The 20846-nt window shown below is 39.4% G+C and overlaps 4 protein-coding genes across 8 annotated transcripts; 3 read left to right on the plus strand and 1 right to left on the minus strand.

Annotated features, from left to right (window-relative positions):
* Positions 1–342: 342 nt before the first annotated feature.
* On the minus strand, positions 343–4900 carry LOC122072186 (UPF0235 protein C15orf40 homolog). Its single transcript, XM_042636756.1, has 3 exons — positions 4685–4900; positions 4501–4589; positions 343–780 (listed from the first exon to the last, which is right to left on the minus strand). Exons 1-3 carry the CDS (start codon positions 4845–4847, stop codon positions 649–651), a joined length of 384 nt encoding a protein of 127 aa, XP_042492690.1. The 5' UTR covers positions 4848–4900; the 3' UTR covers positions 343–648.
* On the plus strand, positions 4886–7865 carry LOC122072185 (putative pentatricopeptide repeat-containing protein At3g15130). Its single transcript, XM_042636755.1, has one exon. It carries the CDS (start codon positions 5032–5034, stop codon positions 7084–7086), a length of 2055 nt encoding a protein of 684 aa, XP_042492689.1. The 5' UTR covers positions 4886–5031; the 3' UTR covers positions 7087–7865.
* Positions 7866–8171: 306 nt separating this feature from the next.
* Positions 8172–11964, plus strand: LOC122058155 (pentatricopeptide repeat-containing protein At2g20540). 5 transcript variants are annotated; one of them, XM_042620689.1, is made up of 4 exons: positions 8172–8514; positions 8824–11159; positions 11233–11376; positions 11474–11964. In XM_042620689.1, exon 2 carries the CDS (start codon positions 8905–8907, stop codon positions 10531–10533), a length of 1629 nt encoding a protein of 542 aa, XP_042476623.1. In that variant the 5' UTR covers positions 8172–8514; positions 8824–8904; the 3' UTR covers positions 10534–11159; positions 11233–11376; positions 11474–11964. The 5 variants fall into 5 exon arrangements, with proteins under 5 accessions (XP_042476623.1, XP_042476632.1, XP_042476640.1 ...); XM_042620698.1 differs by having other exon boundaries at positions 8824–10708; positions 10822–11376; XM_042620706.1 differs by having other exon boundaries at positions 8824–10708; positions 10891–11376.
* A 993-nt stretch (positions 11965–12957) lies between these two features.
* On the plus strand, positions 12958–20638 carry LOC122072234 (RNA-binding protein 1-like). The gene is made up of 6 exons (XM_042636813.1): positions 12958–13311; positions 18856–18992; positions 19084–19390; positions 19518–19579; positions 19725–19806; positions 20143–20638. The coding sequence occupies exons 1-6, from the start codon at positions 13251–13253 to the stop codon at positions 20244–20246; spliced, it is 753 nt and encodes a 250-aa protein (XP_042492747.1). The 5' UTR covers positions 12958–13250; the 3' UTR covers positions 20247–20638.
* Positions 20639–20846: the final 208 nt, after the last annotated feature.

A 20846-nucleotide genomic window follows, 5' to 3' on the forward strand; every position in this document is an offset into this window, starting at 1 on the left:
GTATCACCCCTCACCAGTGAAATCAATGGTATTCAGTTATTCACTCACATGACAGGACCATCTCAGTCAACTTTCCATTAGCTTGTCACATGTTGGTGCCGCATCGCAGGAAAAAAAAAAAAAAATCTTGGAGTTTCTTGATTACACATCTCATGAAGAATGCTAAAACAAATCAACTTCCATGAAACATGGATCAAGTGCAAATACAAAAGGCTCAAATAGAATCATCTTAAAGCCACAAAATCCAAAATACTAACACTATCCAAGGGTACAGGCAAGCAGTAATATGAGATACCATCAATTCATGTATGAAAAGGCTACAACTTGGAAATCCATGAAATGTAGTTCAAGAAAGCATTAGCCTATAATTTGTAACTAAAAAAGGATTATCAGGTAAACGTTCAAATTACAATTATGAAGTGAATAGGAAGAAAATTGTCTCTGACACTGTCCAGAAATCAGCATGAAAACAGATTTTACTCTGTTCGATTTTCCTTGATGCAGAGAAAAAAGTACAGAGGAGGGGGGGGACGGGGAAAAACTGTAGAACCTTCATACTTTAATTTCTGTCGCTACGTAAAATAATCAACAAGCTTTAGATCACATAATTAGACTTGAGGCGGAGACCTCAGTTCCCAAATCTCTTGATCAATGGAACTTGCAAACTCTGTTCAGAGCATCAAATACTGTTTGTAGATTTACCTCCTCTACAAGTACAACCTTATCCCTTGATTTGGAGCCAGAACCTACAGACACTTGCCTTTTCTTCACCCCTATGACCTGAAAACAAAAATAAAAACATGGCATTTTTTTCCATAAGTGGGTGCAGATGTTAAAGCAAAGCTAAAATCTAAGGAGACCAAATAATAATCAGAAAAAATAGTTTGGCAGTCAAAAGCAATTGGAAGAATCACTAGTAAGGGTGTCAATGTTGAACCAGAACATCGAAACAGACTGATTAAAACCAGAACTGACTGAACCATAATTAGGTGGTTCGGTTTTGGTTTGGGCTATTGTAAAAATGTTTTGATCAATCTAGCTTGGTCTTGACTCAGTAGACCACCAGATCCAAACTGATTAGCCCCGATAAAACTAAAACAAACTGTAAGACTCGTGCATTGAGGATTCCACCATGCCAACCTCCGGCAGAGTATGCTTGAGAAGCGACCCAACTTGAGCTGCACCACATTCTCCTTCACTGAAAACCTACCTACCACAATGACTTCTATGAGGATGACGAAGACAAAAACAAAAAGGATAAGAAAGAGAATAAGCTGAAGTTGCTACCGAAGCTCCCACATAAAGTAATTTTTGGAGGCTGTGGCGGTGGTGGTGTTGACTCTTCACCAAGCCAAACTTGGACAGAGGGCAACGTGGCTCACCAATCTCTGATTCTACTGCTATGTCTGCCTCATCAGACTACAGAAACAGTAATAAGCCCTTCAAGAAATGGAAGATCGACGGCGGAAATTGCATTTATGATGATGGAAAACATGAAGATGCCGATTATGATGAAGAAGATGATGCACGCTTGATTGGATCTGATAACTGGAAGAAGGTACGCAATATTGTAATCACTAATTCACTCAATGCTACAACTGACTGGAAGCAGTAGTGGCATTGATAGCAGCAGCGGCGGTAGTAAAGCATAAAACAAGTTGGCGATGATGGTGGTAGCAGATGAGGTCGGAGGAGTGAAGGAAGCAGTAGGGGACCGCCAGGAGGGTGAGAAGGCACGAAGGCGAGATCAGAGGTGATGGAGGAGGAGACAAACATCCAAAGTGCTCATCCGCAGGTGAAAGAATTGAATGTTAATGAAGGTGTGGAAGTTTATAACATGATTATGTTGAAGGATTCAGCTCAGTGATACAGAAGAGTCACAAGAAGAAGTTTGGTATTCGCCTGCAGACCTTTGTCCACTTCTTCCTGAATAGCTAAAAAGAATGTTGAAAGTTCATCAATTGAACATTTCGGAATCCCTCTTTCAGAAGGGGTAGGACTGGATGAGTAAGTAATGCAGCCAGTATCAAGTCCAGCAGAAGAAAAAATTGTAGATTTCACATATGATTGACAAGAAATTTGAATTTATTTGCTACGTTAGCTGTTTTCCCGAATGTTACACACAGATCTCCATGGGGCACACATTGAAAGATATTCAAACTACCATTTGATGGGTTCCACATCAGGGGAGTCTGAAAAATGTTCTCTTTTGGGTATTGGCTTACCCTCAGCATTTCATTATTAAATTTTTTTTAGTGAGAAAAATAGAAATTTAGATCAGATCCAAATATTTGAGTATGTTACAGAAATACTGTCACACACACATGCACAAACTCACACCCTCACACCCCACCACCCGATTCATGATGAGAACTTCATTAATGCATGTTCTTTTAAAGCTTCCCCCAAAGGTCAATCCATTTTTAGCATGTTGATGGAGTTCATTTTCGGCAACCCCCCCCCCCCAATCTTCTCTTACAAGCCTCCAACTTGCTTCCAGCAACACACTCATCTCTTTAATGCCATTAACAGCCACATTGCAACAATCAAACTATTTATAAAGGTTACTTCCTAATTCACTTTTCAGACATACTCCTACACTCTTACAAGCCACATTACAAATTACAAGGTTGAAAGCCATATATAATTAAAGGGTACCAGCATAATAGTGTTCCACATGGTGATGGTCACATGGGGTACATGGACAAAGTGGAGTAGAAAAATATGGACAAACAATGGCTCCTAAAAAAAGAAATCAAGGTTTAAAAAGCTGGAATCAAACATGGGATTGGCCTCCATTGATTCCGATTGGATTTGAATTGGCTGGAACCCTAGAAAATGGACTTGGGAGAAAGAAAGATTTCCAGAGGTCTGTGATTTTTTAGATTTTTCTATTCAAAAGTCTTGTAGATCTAGCTACTAGAGGCAAGCTTCAATGATTTCTACTATTTCACTTACTAAAAGTAGAAAAAACAGCAAAAGGAAAAAAAGAAATCAAGGTTTAAAAAGCCAGAATCAAACATGGGATTGGCCTCCATTGATTCCGATTTGAATTGGCTGGAAACCTAGAAAATGGAATTGGGAGAAAGAAAGATTTCCAGAGGTCTGTGATTTTTTAGATTTTTCTATTCAAAAGTCTTGTAGATCTAGCTACTAGAGGCAAGCTTCAATGATTTCTACTATTTCACCTACTAAAAGTAGAAAAAACAGAAAAAGGAAAAAAAGAAATCAAGGTTTAAAAAGCCGGAATCAAACATGGAATTGGCCTCCATTGATTCCGATTTAAATTGGATTTGAATTGGCTGGAACGCAAGAAAATGGAATTGGGAGAAAGAAAGATTTCCAGAGGTCTGTGATTTTTTAGATTTTTCTATTCAAGAGTCTTGCTGATCCTAGCTACTAGACGCAAGCTTCAATGATTTCTACTATTTCAATTACTAAAAGTAGAAAAAAAAAGAGAAAAAAAAAATAATAAAATAAAAAATGAAGATTTGTGCACATTCCAATACGATTCAAATAAAGGGTTTGGAAATAGAGAATTATCTGAATTGGGGTTGGTTGATTCCAAACCAATTCTTTGAACAATGCATGAAAGACATTGCATGGTATGATAGATGATGTAGTAATGGGATTCATTGTCATACATGAGAAGGCAGGGTCAGGGCCATAAAAAAGAAAAAGGAAAACCCAAACCCCTCTGATGCAATCTGAAAATCCAATGTAAGAGACGCACGAAGGTGGGATTGGGACCTGCACCATGATCAAAACCTGCTCTAGTACCATGTTAGATTTCCATCTCAAGAGACCAGACTATTAAGTGGAAGTACTACCAGTTACATGAACGGAATGGGGATCCCACTCACAGCTGATGTGGGATCCAACACACTATGTCCATGACTGAAACTTTTAGCTCATAAAACAGGGCCAAGATATCAGACATTTGTTCCGTAATCACATATTTCTACATACTTCTACGTTTTGAATTGAGTAGTCCAAACGTGAGGGAAGAAGTAGAATTTATCCTTTTCTAATTAATAATTGGAATAAGCATAACATTGTTCAGCTTAACCCAGGATTTTAAGTAATAGTGCAGGTTTTTTTTCTTGTTTTTGGACCGATTTTCCCTAAGGCCACAGTGGTATCAGGAGGATAATTTGGGAAGGTACTAAAACCCTATAGGGGTTTGTGAAACCTAGGATGGAGTGGTGAACCTCCCAGCCTAGTGAAAGAAATTTTTCTCCCCACGCACGGGAGGGTTGGGTAAACAATTGTGAAGCTATTTAAACAACAAAAAATCATCGGCCCCAAGTGGGAATTATCTATCCTGGTGACATGTCTCTGTAACTTCGTATAACTTAGACCAATGATCAGTAAATTTTTGTTTTATCGATTTTCACACTTTTAATATCAACTATCCTCGCGAATCATCCCAAACAGAAATCAACAATTCAGGAAAACTAGCCAAGATCATAAAGAAGTATCTGAAGAGGAAGGACTCACGGAGCTTATGTAATCGATCAGAGCAGCGTTAGCCTCACCGTCCCTTGCAGGTGCATCTATCTGCACGCCTACAGCCTCGTCATTGAAATCTGGTTCGGTGAAAATATTCAAATTACTCAAATCAATTCTCCTTTCGAATAGAACAGAAGGCAAATAAAAATTAGGATGAGAAAGGAAAACAAACCGGTAATTGTGGCAATTTTGGAGCCTGGTTTGGCATGGATTGTTATTCCCACAGAATTCGGAGGAACTAAACGAACACAAGAAGGAAATTTTGAAGTTTCAGCCGCAGACTGAGAAGAGACAGCTTTTGTGTTCTTCGCTTTGCTCTTCTTCGCGGGAGCCATCTCCCCGGTGTAACTTTTTGGTTTCAACTATGGTTCTACTAAAGTCCAGTTTCGCATACCGAAACAGTTGTCTATAAAACATAAACTGACACGTGTTAACTTCTACCAAAAAGACACGTGTTAAATTGATCTTTTGCTATGGTAGAGCTCTACCCGTTGGTTTGTGGTTTCCGTCGTTCCGTAAATGACAGAGCGACAGAGATTTGTGAAGCTTCTTCGGGACTGTAGTAAGTATGGATTACTCGATCAGGGACTGCAAATCCACACGGCCATACTGAGAATGGGTTTGGATCTTGATCTTATTATAAACAATTTTCTCATTGATATGTATGGAAAATGCTGTAGGCCAGAAATGGCTTCTGCTGTGTTTGATAAAATGCGTGAAAGAAATGTTGTCTCGTGGACTGCTCTCATGGGCGGTTTCTTGGGTCAGGGCAATGCGGAGGCATCATTGTTACTCTTCTGTCGAATGGGTTCTTCTGGTGTTAGGCCTAATGAGTTCACTCTGTCAAGTAATCTAAAAGCGTGTGGTATTCTGGGTGTTCCTCAAAATGGAATGCAGATTCATGTTGTGTGTGTCAAAACTGGGTTTCAATTTGTCCCAGTTGTTGGGAACTCAATTATTGATATGTACTCGAAATGCGGAAAGATCGAGAAAGCAACCCAGATGTTCAATCTAATGTCTGTTAGAAATCTCATTAGTTGGAATGCGATGATTGCTGGGTACACTCATACGGGATGCGATGGTAAGTCTCTGCTTTTGTTTAAGAAAATGCAAAAACATGGAGAAACACCTGATGAGTTTTCTTATTCGAGTGTTCTAAAATCGTGCAGTGGCCTTGGAGCGATTAAAGAGGGGGGCCAAATTCATGCTTCCTTAATCACAAGGGGTTTTCCTATTGCACTTCATAGGATTATGGCAAGTGTACTCATTGACTTGTATGTAAAATGCAGGTGCCTACATGAAGCAAGAAAACTTTTTGATCGGATTGAGCCAAAAAATGTAATTTTGTGGACTACAATGATTATAGGCTATGCTCAAGAGGGTGGTCTACAAGAGGCCATGGACTTGTTTAGGAAATTCATGGAAACAGGGGCTGAAGCTGATGGGTTTGTTCTTTCTAGCATGATGAGTGCCTTTGCTGATTTTGCCCTTGTAGAACAAGGGAAGCAGATACATTCATACACTGTTAAAGTCCTATCTGGCTTAGATGTCTCAGTAGCCAATTCAGTGGTTGATATGTACGTCAAGTGTGGATTGATAGAAGATGCAGAAAAACGTTTCAATGAAATTCCCATTAAAAATGTGGTTTCTTGGACAGTTATGATCACTGGCTATGGAAAGCATGGTTCTGGCAAAAATGCAATTTGTCTCTTTGAAGAAATGCAGCTGGAGAATATTGAACCTGATGAAGTGACTTACTTGGCTGTGCTCTCTGCCTGTAGCCATGCTGGTCTAATTGAAGACAGTCATAAGTACTTCTCAAGACTCTGCAAAGACCATCAATGTGAACCTAAAATAGAGCATTATGCTTGCATGGTTGACCTCCTTGGTCGAGCTGGACATTTGGAAGAAGCTCGCAATCTCATAAAGACCATGCCATTTGAACCAAGTGTCGGAATATTGCAGACATTGCTAAGTGCCTGTAGGCTACACAAAGACTTGGACATTGGTAGAGAAGTGGGAGAAGTCCTTTTGAGATTGGATTGTGATAACCCGGTGAACCATGTAATGATGTCTAACCTCTATGTCGAGGTTGGTGAATGGAAGGAGTATGAGAGAGTGAGGAAGTTGATGAAGGTAAAGGGGTTGAAGAAAGAAGCTGGGTGTAGTTGGATTGAGATCGACAAGGTGATGCACTACTTTTATGGTGGAGATGACAGGCACCCACTTACGGACAGAATTCATAAGGTATTGAAGAAGATGGAGAGAAGGATGAAAGAAGAGATGGGTTATGCATATGATGTGAGGTTTGCATTGCATGATGTGGAAGAGGAGTCAAAGGAGGAGAGCTTGAGATTTCACAGCGAGAAGTTGGCAATTGGTTTAGGTTTGATGTGTGGTGGGTTGGAGAATGAAAATATTGTTAGGATCTTCAAGAACTTGAGGGTCTGTGGAGATTGTCATGAGTTCATCAAGGGTTTGTCAAAGTTATTGAAGAAGGTATTTCTAGTGAGAGATGCAAATAGGTTTCATAGATTTGAAGATGGGGTTTGCTCCTGTGGTGATTATTGGTGACATTTCAAATGGGTGTTTTTGCTTCGCATGATTGAAGTCTTCAAATTGAAAGATTGTTGTATTGGGGCAGTTTAGGATTCATTGTGTAAATTATCTTTTTCATTTGTATCTGTAATTAATTTTTTTGGTAACTTCACATTTTTTTTTTTTTTTTTCCGTTTGGGGAACAACAGGAGGATTCTCAAACCTGATAAAGCCATTTTTATGTATTGAACTTGAACAAGACCCATGACAATCATACAATTATAATCTAGAATAATTGCATTCCAAATGCCAAAATTTATCTTATTGAGTGGAAACTGCACTTAGTAAATCATCTCTTTCACCTGCATGGAAAAAGAGCAACTGCAATTTGATCCTCCGGATTGTTGGAAGTGTTTCAAAGGATAATGAGCTGAGAAACCTTCTGGTGGTGACTCAGAGCATTGAGTAGAAGTAAGATCTATGATCAAAGAAAAATCGCCTTAAAATTTTCTGCTTAGTTGTGGTGTTACAGGACAGGTATTGGCACCGAAGGCCTTCCTCATCATGCAAGGGTTGCAACAAGCATTGGAGCATGGGAGCAACAGAGTAGAAGTGTTGCTAAGCGACATGGATCCAGCAATATGGCTGACTCAAGGGAACCATGAAGGATGGCCATGGGAGTTATTTCGGGTGTTACTGAATATTTCTGTTTATCTTGTAAAAATGACTGTAATTTTTGAAGTACAAGATAAGGATGTTATGTCGGTACTTGGTAGTGTATTGGGTTACTTATAATGCCCAAAATTCTCAGTTGAGTGCTCTTGTACGGGACAATATAGAATGACTTGTTGGGTTGTGCTTTTCGTTTTTACTTTCATTTCTCCTATTTTGTTGGACTTTAGCTACATTTCCTTGTTTCATTCTGCACGGATCTATGTAGCATGACCCATTAAGTTGGCATAAGGTTGAACCTTTTTTTTTTTTTTTTTTTGTTGTTGAAATGATAGGAAGAATTCGTTCACCCATAGCCGTTGACTTTTTGATTGGACTCCTAAGATCTATGTGCTCGCCTTTTAAAAAAAAAATGATTGGACTTCTATAACATCTTAGACTCTCTACTGTAATAACAATCCTCCCTGTTCCAATCAAATGGGACTGATAGCAGTGGCGAGGGGATCCCGCTAGGTGAAAAGTATGGTTACAATTTCCATGTCACCAAACTAGTTTTTACAACAAGATTGGAGAAGCGTTGCGCTTCATAACGTTACAGGATTCAACCAGTTACTGCTAATTTGCTGTAAATTAATTTACGCTAAGCTCTCTACTTATACATGAGGATCTCTACTCTCTAGCGATATCTCTGATGTCCACGACTGTTCGCAGCCATGGTGGACGAGTTTGAAAGTCTGCAACCTCTTCCGCATCTTCGCCAGGCATTGCCCACACTTATGCGTCCCGACCACTGTATGTTCCTTCACTTCCTTTCCCTTTCTTTGTGTTAGAACCCCTATATTTTCAATTGAGCTTCTGCTGAATCGTGGGTTAATCTTGAAACCTCAAGTTTCATAGTTCGAACTCTTGTCTCTTGAAGGGGTTTGGTTTAATTTCTGGATTGCAATTACCATATACTGTTGGACTTCCACTGTTTCACATGATATCCTATTTAATGAAAGACTGGGTTTTTGTTTCATCCGAACCTTCCTGGATCTCCGATTCAGTTTTCTTTTACGTGGAAATTATGCATACTTGAAGCTTGTAAATTGATTGGATCAGGTCGAAAGCTCACCCTCATTGAAGCATCAAATCCTTGGATAAGTCTCTGTTGAGCATTGTGACTCTGCAGTTCTGCTATTGATGGAAACGAAGATTGGTGCCTTGATGATTCGAGAACTGGAGGATCAATTTTTACCCATTTTACGAAAATGTCTCAGTATGAAAGAATTGAAAAAGATTCATGCCCGAATGCTTAGGTACTCTCTATCACAAAGTAACTTCCTAGTGACAAAGATGGTCGATTTTTGTAATGTCAAAGGTGAAATAGAATATGCTTATCTGTTGTTCAAGCAAGTAGTGGAGCCGAATATATTTCTCTATAACGCATTGATAAGAGCTTATACCAATAACCACTTTCATGAAAAAGCTCTCATCATTTACAAGCAAATGACCAGGGGCCGACAGAGGAAAAATACTGTTTTTCCAGACAGGTTCACATTCCCCATTTTAATAAAAGCTTGTGCAGGGCTCCTACTTCTCGATCTTGGTAAGCAGATCCATGGACATGTCTTCAAATGTGGTTTAGCTTTGAATTCTGTGATAGAAAACTCACTTATGGATATGTATACAAAATGTGCTAGTATGTCTAATGCTCACAGAGTATTCGAGAAAATGACAGAGAGAGATACAATCTCGTGGAACACTATTATTTCAGGATATGCCAGATTAGGACAGCTGAAAAGGGCAAGGTCGATCTTTGATTCCATGGCAGATAAGACAATTATCTCTTGGACAACGTTGATTTCTGGGTACACCTGGATTGGCTGCTATACTGATGCATTGGATGTTTTCCGTCAGATGCAGTTTGTAGGCATAAAACCTGATGAGATCAGCATTGTTTCCATTTTGCCAGCTTGTGCACAGCTTGGAGCTCTGGAGCTGGGGAAATGGATTCATGCTTATGCCGACAAAAATGGGCTTTTGAAGAACACTTTCATATGTAATGCTCTGATTGAAATGTATGCAAAATGTGGAAGCATAGATGAAGCTTCCCATTTGTTTTCTAAGATGTCCTACAGAGATGTGATATCTTGGAGTACAATGATTGGAGGGCTTGCTAATCATGGGAAGGCTCTTGAAGCAATTGAACTGTTTGCAGAAATGAAAAGAGATCAAGTAGCACCAAACAGTATTACCTTTCTAGGCCTTTTATCTGCTTGCGCCCATGCTGGCTTCCTAACTGAAGGATTGTGGTACTTTGATTCAATGAGAATGGATTATCATATTGATCCAGGAGTTGAACATTATGGATGTATGGTGGATCTTCTTGGTCGTTCTGGATCCCTTGATCAGGCCCTTGAGTTCATCAAGAAAATGTCAGTTGCACCAGATTCAACCATTTGGGGATCTTTACTCAGTTCTTGCAGAACTCATGGCAATCTTGAGATTGCTGTGATTGCAATGGAGAACCTTATAGTACTTGAACCGGATGATCCAGGGAACTATGTCCTACTTTCAAATATTTATGCAGAGTTGGGGAGGTGGGATGATGTCTCAAGGATGCGCAAGCTTATAAGAAATAGGAGAACGAAGAAACCCCCTGGGTGTAGCCTAATTGAAGTCAACAATGTAGTTCAAGAATTTATAGCAGGGGATCATTCAAAACCATTTTCACATGAGATCATGGGGATACTAAAACTGCTGGCCATACAGCAGAGCAGCAGCATTACTGAAACTGAAACACTGACAGAGGGCATTGCAAACCTGTGAATTTTCCAAATAAAGAAAAACTTGCAATACTATTTCTTACGAGCAGGCTGGTTTCCTCAATAAGGGACTAGTGGGGGATGGACTACCAAAATTGTTCTCCCTTCCTTCCATTCTCTCAAGAGATTATCCTGGTAGAACTCATAGGAGGAGAAAGATTCCACCTGCAAAAAATGCAGTACGTATTGCAGATATAATGCAGAGAAATATGAGATGTTGAATTGATACAGCTAATAAGCCAATCTTTTTTTCCCTCTTTTCTCATCTGTCTTTTTGTACACATTGACACAGTTGCATTAGAAACCAAGAATTATTTGGCTGAGAGAAGGGCATATATATGATACGTGATGTTCTTTGCAGTTTGGGCTAAACTCAGCAAATTTAAATGCTCAAGATTGGATCCAATGGATCTAAAGGAGCATGCTGCTAGCAAAGGACGGTAGCTACTTGTATATTGTTCCTTCTATACTCAAGAAAAGCAATGTACAGAAATCCATAAATCAACCTATTTACAAGCTCCATAATCCTGTCACCATTATGAGCATCATATCTTGGGAACTGGAAAAGAACTGGTGCCATGTACGACGGAAGTAGACAAAATGTCTTGGCAGTCATGATCAACTTCAGAGGTACAATTCTTTACTTGAAAATTTTTAGCAAGCTAAAGATTTGCACCTATTTTTTGCATTATTACCTCTACAGATGCAAGATATCAGAGAACAACAACTTTGGCAATCTTTGACCTCGTAAATTAGAGCAAGCACATCCTTGAAAGTATGCTTATGTATAAAAGCACAAACTATGCATGCATATATGTCTGCTTTGCTTAATTCTCATTTCAAGCAAGTGAGTACTCATTAATTTTTTTTATTTTTTTTTATTTTTAATCAAATTATAAGCTCTGTTATTGTAAGGATGAATGTGATCATCTCCATTCCTACAGACTCTTGGAGCAATGCAATGATGAGGGACTATTCTGCAATCCTGCAACATGTAGAGCCTGTGTGGGGAAGTTGATGCTTTCTGTCTAACAGGGGTCCCATTAATTCATACAAGGATGTATGACCCCACAAAGAAGCGTCCTTTATCAATTGCAGTTTGACAAGAAGCCCTATGCATCAACCATGTAGCTGGTCTAGGCCTCCAAATTAGAGATATGAGTATATGACCAATCCAACGGATGCTGCATCTTATGTAGTACTCAAAATTACCTCATGAATCAATCCACATGTCAAAACAACCAAGAGAGCCACAAGGGTTTCTTGATGTTCTCCGAAGTCCATGTCAGCTCATATGGCATCATTGTATTGCGCCTCACTTCTCCTATGTATTAGGATGCAACCTTATAATAGACATTTCTATTGGCTTTACTTTGAAATTTGATCAACCCCCACTCCTCAATAAATAAAGCCGTAAAAACAACTTTATAGTTTAGCGTCACCAACGTGAGGAGGAAATTTCCATTTTTCTTCTGTCTTAATTTTTCACTTGGCAGTAGAACATTTCTATTCAATTTTTTTTTTCATAAACACTTTGAAATTACATTTTGGCAAATACATTACCATGGCGAAAGGTTAAAAGAGAATCTCTTCATCCACCATGATTTGACACTAGTAAGTCTCATCATCAACTCTTGTCCTTCTTATTGAGAGACCGAAATACCCTCTTTTAATGCAATCAAATGGTCCTATCTTGTGGCTTGAAAGATTCTCTCTTCACCTTGAGTGAAGGAAAACTTGATATTTTTACAATATAAGAGTTTTTTTTTTTTTTTTTTTTCGAATTTTCCTTCAATTACAGTGAAGAGAGAATCTCTTAATCCATAGGTTCTAAATGGTTGGATGAGTTTTTAGAAATAGTGCCAAGGACATTTTGAACTTCATACAGGGATGAGGGATGTGAGGAAATAAAGAATCCCAATGGCTAAAATTTCTCTTTACCCTAATGCAAGAGTTTAACTTCACTCTACCATTGGTAGTCATTATTCCTCTCTGCCCTTTTTTATAAGATCCATGATACCCTTAACATTATTCTTTGAATCTCTCTTCAATATGGGTGAAGAAAAACATATATTTTTTTTCATTGGTTCAAATTTGAAGTTGTTGGTGTCCATAGAAAGGGCCCAACATGCATTCAATGGTTAGGAGGACCTGGAATGACTTCCCATGTATTGGGTTGTGTGTCCAAATCCTCCAGCCATCGGATGCCACGCTGAACAAATAAGATGCACTAATCATCCAAATGTCCAATGGTGAAATTGGAAAGCAAACAACAAAGGGCGATCTGAGTTTTTCCCAAAGATTTACCCAAAAAAGAGCTTTTCCCAAAGGAAACGTTAGGTTTTTTTTTTTTTTTTTTGGAAAAGAGACGTTAGTTAAAATCTTTGCAATATGGAGAAAAAGGAATTGGAGGCGAAACGTCAGAAGAGCATTTTGGCCATTCCAGGGGGAGTAAACTCAGTACTAGACTCACTGACCCAGGCAAAGTAAACTCAGTAGCGGGAACGTTCAACGTGGCGATCAAACCTTGGGAAAGTATAAGGAGAGAAAAACAAAAGAGAAGTGAAGAAAAGGAAAAAAAAATTAGCTAGGGTATCAACTTCGAAATCCATAGAAGGGTTTTATTTCATTTTGCTTTCGAATCTCTGTTTTTCTGAGAGGGATTTCTCTGGTTCTTTGCCTTGACTTCCCTTTTCATTTCACTCTGTCGCTGCTGCTGCCATGGCGGATGCCTATTGGAATCGACAACCGCCTATGCCCAAACGCCCTCGGGCTGATTACGGTAAGTTCGTCTTGCTTAAGCGTGGATTTTGGGGCATGTTGTAGCCTTCTGTAAATTTTTCCGCATTGGTTTAGTGAAATTTCCCCCTTGCTTTGTTTGATCTTTTTCTAGTCATTTCTTTTTATGACTCTGTGGCTTGTTTATGCGTTTTCCCTTCTGTTCGAAAAGGTTTTCTACTGAATTCCCATAAAAACGAGCTTTTGAACCTAGGAGTATTGAAAGAAAGGAATTTTATAGTCGGGTTCAGAGTCTGGCGAGTGGCTTGAGCAACCCATACTGTTAAAATCCCCCCCTTCTTTGAAATTGGCAGAGGAATTAGGCAAACGGATCCTTCTTCTAGGTGCTGATGGGCAAACTGGAGTAGGAGGGAAGGATGCAATTATTTCCTCGTGGCAAGTATTTGCAATTAACTCATTTGATATTTCCGGATGAACTAATGATCTTTGTGAAGGCCAACCGCAGTTCTATCTCAGCTGTCTTGGGTATTCTACATGAATTTGCATCCTATTCTGGGTTGCAGAAAAATATGGCAAAGTGAAGGGGCGGGCTATATTGTTTTGGAGATCATCATAGTTCTCAAGGCCTTGCCCATTGCCTCACCTAGACCTTTAGAATGGGCAAGTCCTGCACTTTCTTTGTTTCTTGACAACTTGGCCCCTTATATTGGTTGGCCTAAGCTTCATCTAGGTGTCGCTTTGGATACCATGGTCAGGTTTTGATCTAGGCAGGCGTTATTTTGGCGTTTAATTTCCTTATTTATTTATTTATTTAACCCCAAGGGGTAGCCGAGTTGGCAAGGGACCTTCGCCTTAGGAACCGTGTGGTTCTGAGTTCGACTGCTCTTACCTTCTTGGAGCCACTCACACAGGGGTGGTTTTTCTCTTCACTGCTTTCGGTGAAATTTGAATGGTTCTCATTCAATCTCGGTATGACCCAGTCCATGCAGTTGTAGGGTCACCTTTCGGGTGTGGGATGCTCGTTTAACCTCTATATTCAGCTCGTTCCTTATTTATTTGGGTGCATTGCATTTTCAAAAGCTTCCTATCGAACCGGCTCCAATTTCAATCTGTCCTGGACCGATCGATATACCAATAATTAAGTCTCCAATCAATTGGTGGAATATTTATAATAATCTGTATTACATACATACCGCAAGCAGGATTCGAACCGATGAATAGAAGTCATTGGCAACTAATGCTCTTTGCCACTTAGCGACGATCCTTTTTCTTATTCATGAGATTACTTTCCGTTTGAATTGTACAAGATGAATTGCCCTCCAAAGACCAGTAGAGAGGAAGCTGCAAGTGAAGTGTGTAAGCACTACGCAAGCCATGAGTGAAGCATGCAACTAGCAACTCTTGGGTAGCAGCTCTACTTCCCACTTTTTCTCATTCCCCTGGGGAGCCCACTTGAGTACATATAGGATACATCGGTGCTAAAACCTTTTCTCAAGATATCTTCCAAACTGTTGGGGTCGTTGCTCCAGATGTTGTTCCCCCGGTGTGAAACCATTTGGTTTCGTAGTTTTAGAATTCTACTGATCCCAAGTACTTCAATGGGAACATTGCCTCCCCCAGTCCAATCGTTAGGTTTGCTGAGGAATGCCTTCGATCCCTTCCAAAAGTATATACCGAACTCCGATCCCGCATCCCAAGGAGAAGAATGAATCTCAATTCGCAATGGAATGAGGGCTTAGAAGCCTAATTCAAATCAAATGATGGAACTACTAATTATCTATTTCTATCAGGCTTCCCTATTCCTATAGACTGAAACTCACAACTAGAACTCAAAGGCGAACTCCTAGCTTGGCTCACTTACTTACACTCGGAAGCCTTGCTTCCCGATCCTTACTCAGTCCAAGAAGGGGATATATGAGATTACTGGGCTAGCAAGTACTGAATTTTCTTGATTCTCTTACTATACTACTAGCTTCGTTATACCTCTGACTAATGAGTTGAAACCTTTAGTGAAGTGAGTTCCTTTTTTCGTTAGCTGAGTTCAAGAGGAACCTTCTTCATCTGAAGGTGTATTAATGCTGCTTTCCTAAAAATGCAAAGGTGCGAAGCCCACTAGAAGGAGGAAGGTTATATATAACCGGTCAGCTATGTAATCCATGAACGTAGATCGTCATAGTAATACAAGAGTCAGTAAGAGAGAGTCAATTGTTTGGGTCCCACTGATAAAACAAATAAAGGAGGGGCTTTCTTTATGTGGTGGACTCTGCCATCTTCCACCCATGGATCTGCTGGCAAAGAGATCTCGATCCCAGGAGTACTCCTATCTTTCCCTAACCTAGCTGATGGAAAGATGCTTGGTTCAGTCGTTTCTATGCCCCTTTGTCCAGAGGGAGGGATCTATTCTCGCACAAGGATATACCTTGCCTACGCTGGCTTGGCTCTTCGACTAAGGAGGCATTCTGGTAGGAAGGCCGACCACTATATAAGCCGCCATCAGTCCAAGAGAGAAGCAAGCTACCTTTCTTTGATCGACCTTCCTAGGGATTCTCTTTTGAGAGAAATAGAGCAGCTCCCACTAAGGGGTGGAACCGCGCAGGATAGATGAGATCGGTCGAGTGGTCTTATGGATGTAGTACTAATCAAACCGGAAGAGCTTGCCAGGATGGCTTGGTAAGCATGCCACCAGTTATGTAGGCGCCAACGGCTTGCTTCGTGTGCAACCAGGGGTTCATGATGGGTAGTCCAGGATGTCCGGGCTTGGATGTTGTTGTATGCTTTTATGGTGGATCTAAGTCCTAAAGTCACAATAATTAGAAAAATGAACACATTCTTTTGCTTTTATGTATGTTTTGATGAATGTTGAAAGATTATAAATTGATGGGCGAATGACTCTTCCCTTTAGTTTATACTCTATATTACAATTAAGTAGACTAAATATTAGCATAACTTTGTTAAGGTATCTGTAAACAATAAGTAGTAGCATATGCTGAACAGCTGAAAGGTCCTAAACCATACCTATTTTATGGATGCCTTGACTAATAAGGCATCCAGCCCATTCTAACTCATTGCCTCTCTTGAATTTAAACATTGCCTTTTGAGATAATCTATAATGGCTCTTGCAGTCTTGCGTGCCCCCGCATTTGTTTTAAATCTTTGATCTGATTCGTTTAAGCTTATGACCATGGACCCAAATTTTCTTAGTTGGGCCTCTATACTTGATCTATCCTCTACCTTATAACAATGAGTTTTGTCTCCAAGAATCTTTCTTGAGTCTTTTGCACTATATTTTTATATAACTTTTCATTTCCCTAATAATGAATGCATATTTTATTTTCTTTTATATTATCTCTCTTTTTGGTCTTCACATTTTTATTTATTTTTCTTGTCCATCTCCTTCAATGAAATGAAATAGAAAAAGAAGAAATGGTTCATCATTGAAAGTTATCTTCATTTTTCTTTGATTCTTACTTGAATGAGATCACTATTTGATTTAAGATTAGATGTAGTTCAAACATTATTATGGAAATGCCTAGTACTCTGAATTTTAAAACTGCTCATCTACTTACTAAATTCCTATGGATATCCTTACTTAAGTTTCAGTGCAGTAAATATTTCATTTATTGTTAATCTTCCTTCTAATTTTTCTTTAATACTTTTCTCAACCGTGGACATTTCATTTTACCCCCCCCCCCCCCCAAAAAAAAAATCAGTGTATTTGCCGTCATTGCTCTTATAACTGTTTCAAAAAATGTACCTCTTTTTTATATATATAAAAATTTTAAACAACCTTGTTATAACATGAACAGTCCTATAAAGCATTTATAGGGCCATCAAAGATTACAATATCTTTATTTCCATCTGCATTTAACGTTCTTGTATGGCCTGGCTGGGTTGGGCAATTGATGAATGGTGCTGAGCCTGATGCCAGGCCTGATATTCAGTTTTTAGCTCATTATCTGATGGTCTGGCCCAATTCACACCCCTTGATATTGGTAATCTTCCTGTTTTTAATTGTCAATGACATAACTTTAGTTCTAATTTAGGTTGTTGCATATATATATATATATATATATTTGGTTCATAAGGGGGTTTTATGGTTCAAATTTCAAAATAGCATCACTTCTATTCTGTGAATCTTTCTGGCTCACCCCTTCCTCCCTGTCTCTCTCTCCCTTCTGCACACCACATACACACATGGAAACTTCTGTTTATACAGTGGATTAGCCTAATAGTTTGCTACTCCTATGGAGGGCACAGGTGGATGCATTTTGGATGTTCTTGAGTTAATTATAGCTTGACAGGGCCTGTGATGGAAACGTTGGGATATAGTGTTTTAAAATTTGGATATGTTAGGATATTGCAGAGTTAAGTATGGTTTTAATATAAATTGCTACTATCAGTCTCTTCAAATATTGTATGAGGTTAGCAATCCATGAATATTGATCTTTGTCAACTATAGGATACTGTGCTTCGATGAGTTATATCCATCTAGCCTTTATAGGGTAGGAGTTTTTTTTGACTGGATGTTTGAACTCCCTGAGAAAGGTCTTTAGCTTTCCTTCCTGGGTTCTCAGCTTTCATATGATTAGATATTTTGATCAGAGGATACTTCTGAGACAACGCCCCCTCCCCCCAAAAAAATAAAAAATAAAAAGGTAAAAAGTTCCCATACTCCCATTTTGTTTATCATAGGATTATTTAGAATTAGTTTGGGTTAGATCAGGGTTTGCTTTAGGGGAGATCTATTTCTATATCCATCTGTCATACCACTTTGAAATGGCTGTCCCTTTTCTCTTGAACTCACCATTTTAAGGGATTGAGCTCTTTTAATGGTTACATAATGTGCTTGCGTTATGCCATTGGCAATCCACAAAATGGAAAGCTGTTAGTCCTCTACTGAAAATTCTACTTTTGCACTTCATCTAAATTCCCTACCAAAATCCAATCATGGAATTGCTGAATATCCTGGATTCCACCTTTTCTAGTCTCTTGAATAGGGTTGCGTGATCACCCCATAAAATGTACTAATCACATGTGTAAATAACTTTTGAGTCCGAAGAGACTAAGTGAGGATTGTAAATTCTCTTGAGCAAATCAGATGGATAAATTGGTCGTTAATGAGTATTACTTTCTTTGGTATCTCTGCCTAACACCTTATAACGGAAGGTTTTTATTGTCTATGGACATGACACCTGATCAGAAGAGATTGATAAGGTTGAGGATGTCATATAAAATCACAGACCCCTCTTTTTCTTATTATTGTTTTGGATGGGCGTTGGCGCTACCATGAACTGCCCTGACAGCCAGTCCCCATTTTGATATGGGTGAAAAACCTTTGGTCTCTTAGGTATTTTTCTCGTATGTCGTGATTTTATTCCTGTTGTGAAATAATTGAAACTTCAAAAGTTTAAGAGCTTAGTTTTCCGATGAAGTCTCAAAAGGGATGAACAGAGATGCTACATTTGCTACAAATAATCTCAAATGCTTGATATTTTAGTTCTTTCTTTTCGCTACTGTGTTCCATGGTACAATCTAAAAATTTATGTTGTAGTTGAAAAGTTCATCTTTATATCTTCAACATCTGCAGATCTCCGAGCCTCTATGCCACCTATGGGTCATGAGATGCTTAATTATTTGCCACATGATGATGATCGTGGTGGGCCTCATGCTGTAAAAGACACAAAAACAATTGGATCAGCATATGACCGTTATCTCCAGGGCGCGGTATCCTGTTCAGACCGATGTGATGCTCATGTTGTTTAGGGAAACGTCTATCTGTCTATGTGCTAAAATGTTCATCACAATGCTTTTGCAGAAACCTTCTTCATTCAGTTCTGGAGAAGCCAGTAACTTCAGTGGTGGAGCTGGGTTAGGAAGGGGCTATGGGGCTGGTGGAGGAATGTCTCGTCTTCCCATTGGGGAGCCCGGTGGTATGGTAGGTGGTCCAGGTGTTGGTCCAGATCTAGCAGCCAATGGTCGAGTTATGGGTTTAGGTAGTCAGCATCCAATGGACACAATGGCTAGACCAGGCCGTGAAATGCCACCGCCTCTGCCTCCAGATGCTTCCAACACTTTGTTTGTGGAGGGACTTCCCCCTGATAGCACACGTAGGGAAGTAGCCCGTATCCTTTAAAACTGCTGGTACAATGCCAATGAATTTAATATAAATTTTTCTTATTATTCTCAGGGTTTTGATGTTTTAAATTTGGAAGGATTTGGCTTGTTATTTTTCCTTTACCACATCTCTAGATATATTTCGCCCTTTCTTGGGTTACAAGGAAGTGAGACTTGTGAACAAAGAACCTAAGCATGTAAGTGACTCATTCAATATAAACTTCTATTTTCACTTTTGGAGTTTGGCTGGTCTAGCCAGTTTTGTTTCCATTACCTTTTTTCCCTGTTGGCTCTTAGAACTGAATTTCTTCTTTTACTAAACCCTCTGTTTATATCATGCAGCAAGGTGGGGACCCTCTTATACTCTGTTTTGTAGATTTTGCAAGTCCAGCTTGTGCTGCAACTTGTTTGAATGCCTTGCAAGGTATTTATTCAGCTCATCATCTTAAGCCACGGTTTGATTTACCCAATGGGGTTGGTGCATATGGTGCGAGGGTCATTTCCACTGTAATATCATTTGTAACTGGAATCTAATTTGCTTATGTTGTTGGGGTGCATTTTGTGCATCTGGTTGGTGGTGAGGGTTTGGAGGGGAGCTTGTGCTTGGTTTGATGTGAAGATTTTCTCCTTTTCTAGGGACCCCAACTCTCTCTCTCCCTCCTTGGGGGGATGGGATGTGGGAGGGCTCTATGGCAAGTTTTGTTTTACTTTTTTGGGAGCTTCAACAGATGCTAACTTTGCTCCTGGATGTCTTGTGCAGGTTATAACATGGACGATCATGACCCAGATTCTCCCTTCCTGCGGATGCAGTTTGCTCGGTATCCTGGTCCAAGATCTGGCCCTGGACATCGTGGCAAGCGGTAAATCAGGCCCAAGGAAAAATTTTGGTGGTAGTAATTAACTTGCCAATGGATTAGAGGGTGCAGATCTTACCTTTTCTCAGTATTTCCCAATTGCTTTTCGTCGTGGATTTTACTGGATATAACTGAATTCAGGTTGCTCATGGTCAACCACACAATGTATGGTACTTTTGGGTTGAAAAGTAGGATCAGTTGTAGGAGGGTTATGATTTTGATCATACAATGAGACAAAGTTCGGACTGTCAAATTTGATTGGTAACGTTGCCGCAGAAGCTAGAATTGGGAAGTTCAATTGTGCATTTGACAATGTTGCAATTACATTTTAAAATTTGGTTGTTACATTGGTCATGATGATTTTTACTATCAACTCAAATGTTGCTTAGATTATGATTTTCATTTCTGTACTCAGAATAGATTGTTTGCGTTCTGACCCAGTTCAGGTTTCATGGAATGATTTTTTTATCGGAAGACGAAGACGAAGACGGCTGCATGATGATGATGTCAATTTCATGCTTTGCATAGCCTGGTCGACTACTTTTTAACCATTGGTAACTGTTGATTTATGGCAATGTCCAGTTGGTATGGGATATGGCCCTGTGCTATG

Source organism: Macadamia integrifolia, chromosome 2, assembly GCF_013358625.1.
Source record: "Macadamia integrifolia cultivar HAES 741 chromosome 2, SCU_Mint_v3, whole genome shotgun sequence".
Lineage (NCBI taxonomy): Eukaryota > Viridiplantae > Streptophyta > Magnoliopsida > Proteales > Proteaceae > Macadamia > Macadamia integrifolia.

What these genes read in the sequence shown, in the direction of transcription:
- LOC122072186 (XM_042636756.1), bottom strand. Translation starts at nt 4,847, where the DNA reads ATGGCTCCCGCGAAGAAGAGCAAAGCGAAGAACACAAAAGCTGTCTCT. An exon ending in CAAAATTGCCACAATTACCG is followed by an intron (nt 4,590 to 4,684) that starts GTTTGTTTTCCT and finishes TCACCGAACCAG; the next exon opens with ATTTCAATGACGAGGCTGTA. An exon ending in TGATCGATTACATAAGCTCC is followed by an intron (nt 781 to 4,500) that starts GTGAGTCCTTCC and finishes TTTTGTTTTCAG; the next exon opens with GTCATAGGGGTGAAGAAAAG.
- LOC122072234 (XM_042636813.1), top strand. Translation starts at nt 13,251, where the DNA reads ATGGCGGATGCCTATTGGAATCGACAACCGCCTATGCCCAAACGCCCT. An exon ending in ACGCCCTCGGGCTGATTACG is followed by an intron (nt 13,312 to 18,855) that starts GTAAGTTCGTCT and finishes CAACATCTGCAG; the next exon opens with ATCTCCGAGCCTCTATGCCA. An exon ending in TTGTTTGAATGCCTTGCAAG is followed by an intron (nt 19,807 to 20,142) that starts GTATTTATTCAG and finishes TGTCTTGTGCAG; the next exon opens with GTTATAACATGGACGATCAT.
- LOC122058155 (XM_042620678.1), top strand. Translation starts at nt 8,905, where the DNA reads ATGGAAACGAAGATTGGTGCCTTGATGATTCGAGAACTGGAGGATCAA.
- LOC122072185 (XM_042636755.1), top strand. Translation starts at nt 5,032, where the DNA reads ATGACAGAGCGACAGAGATTTGTGAAGCTTCTTCGGGACTGTAGTAAG.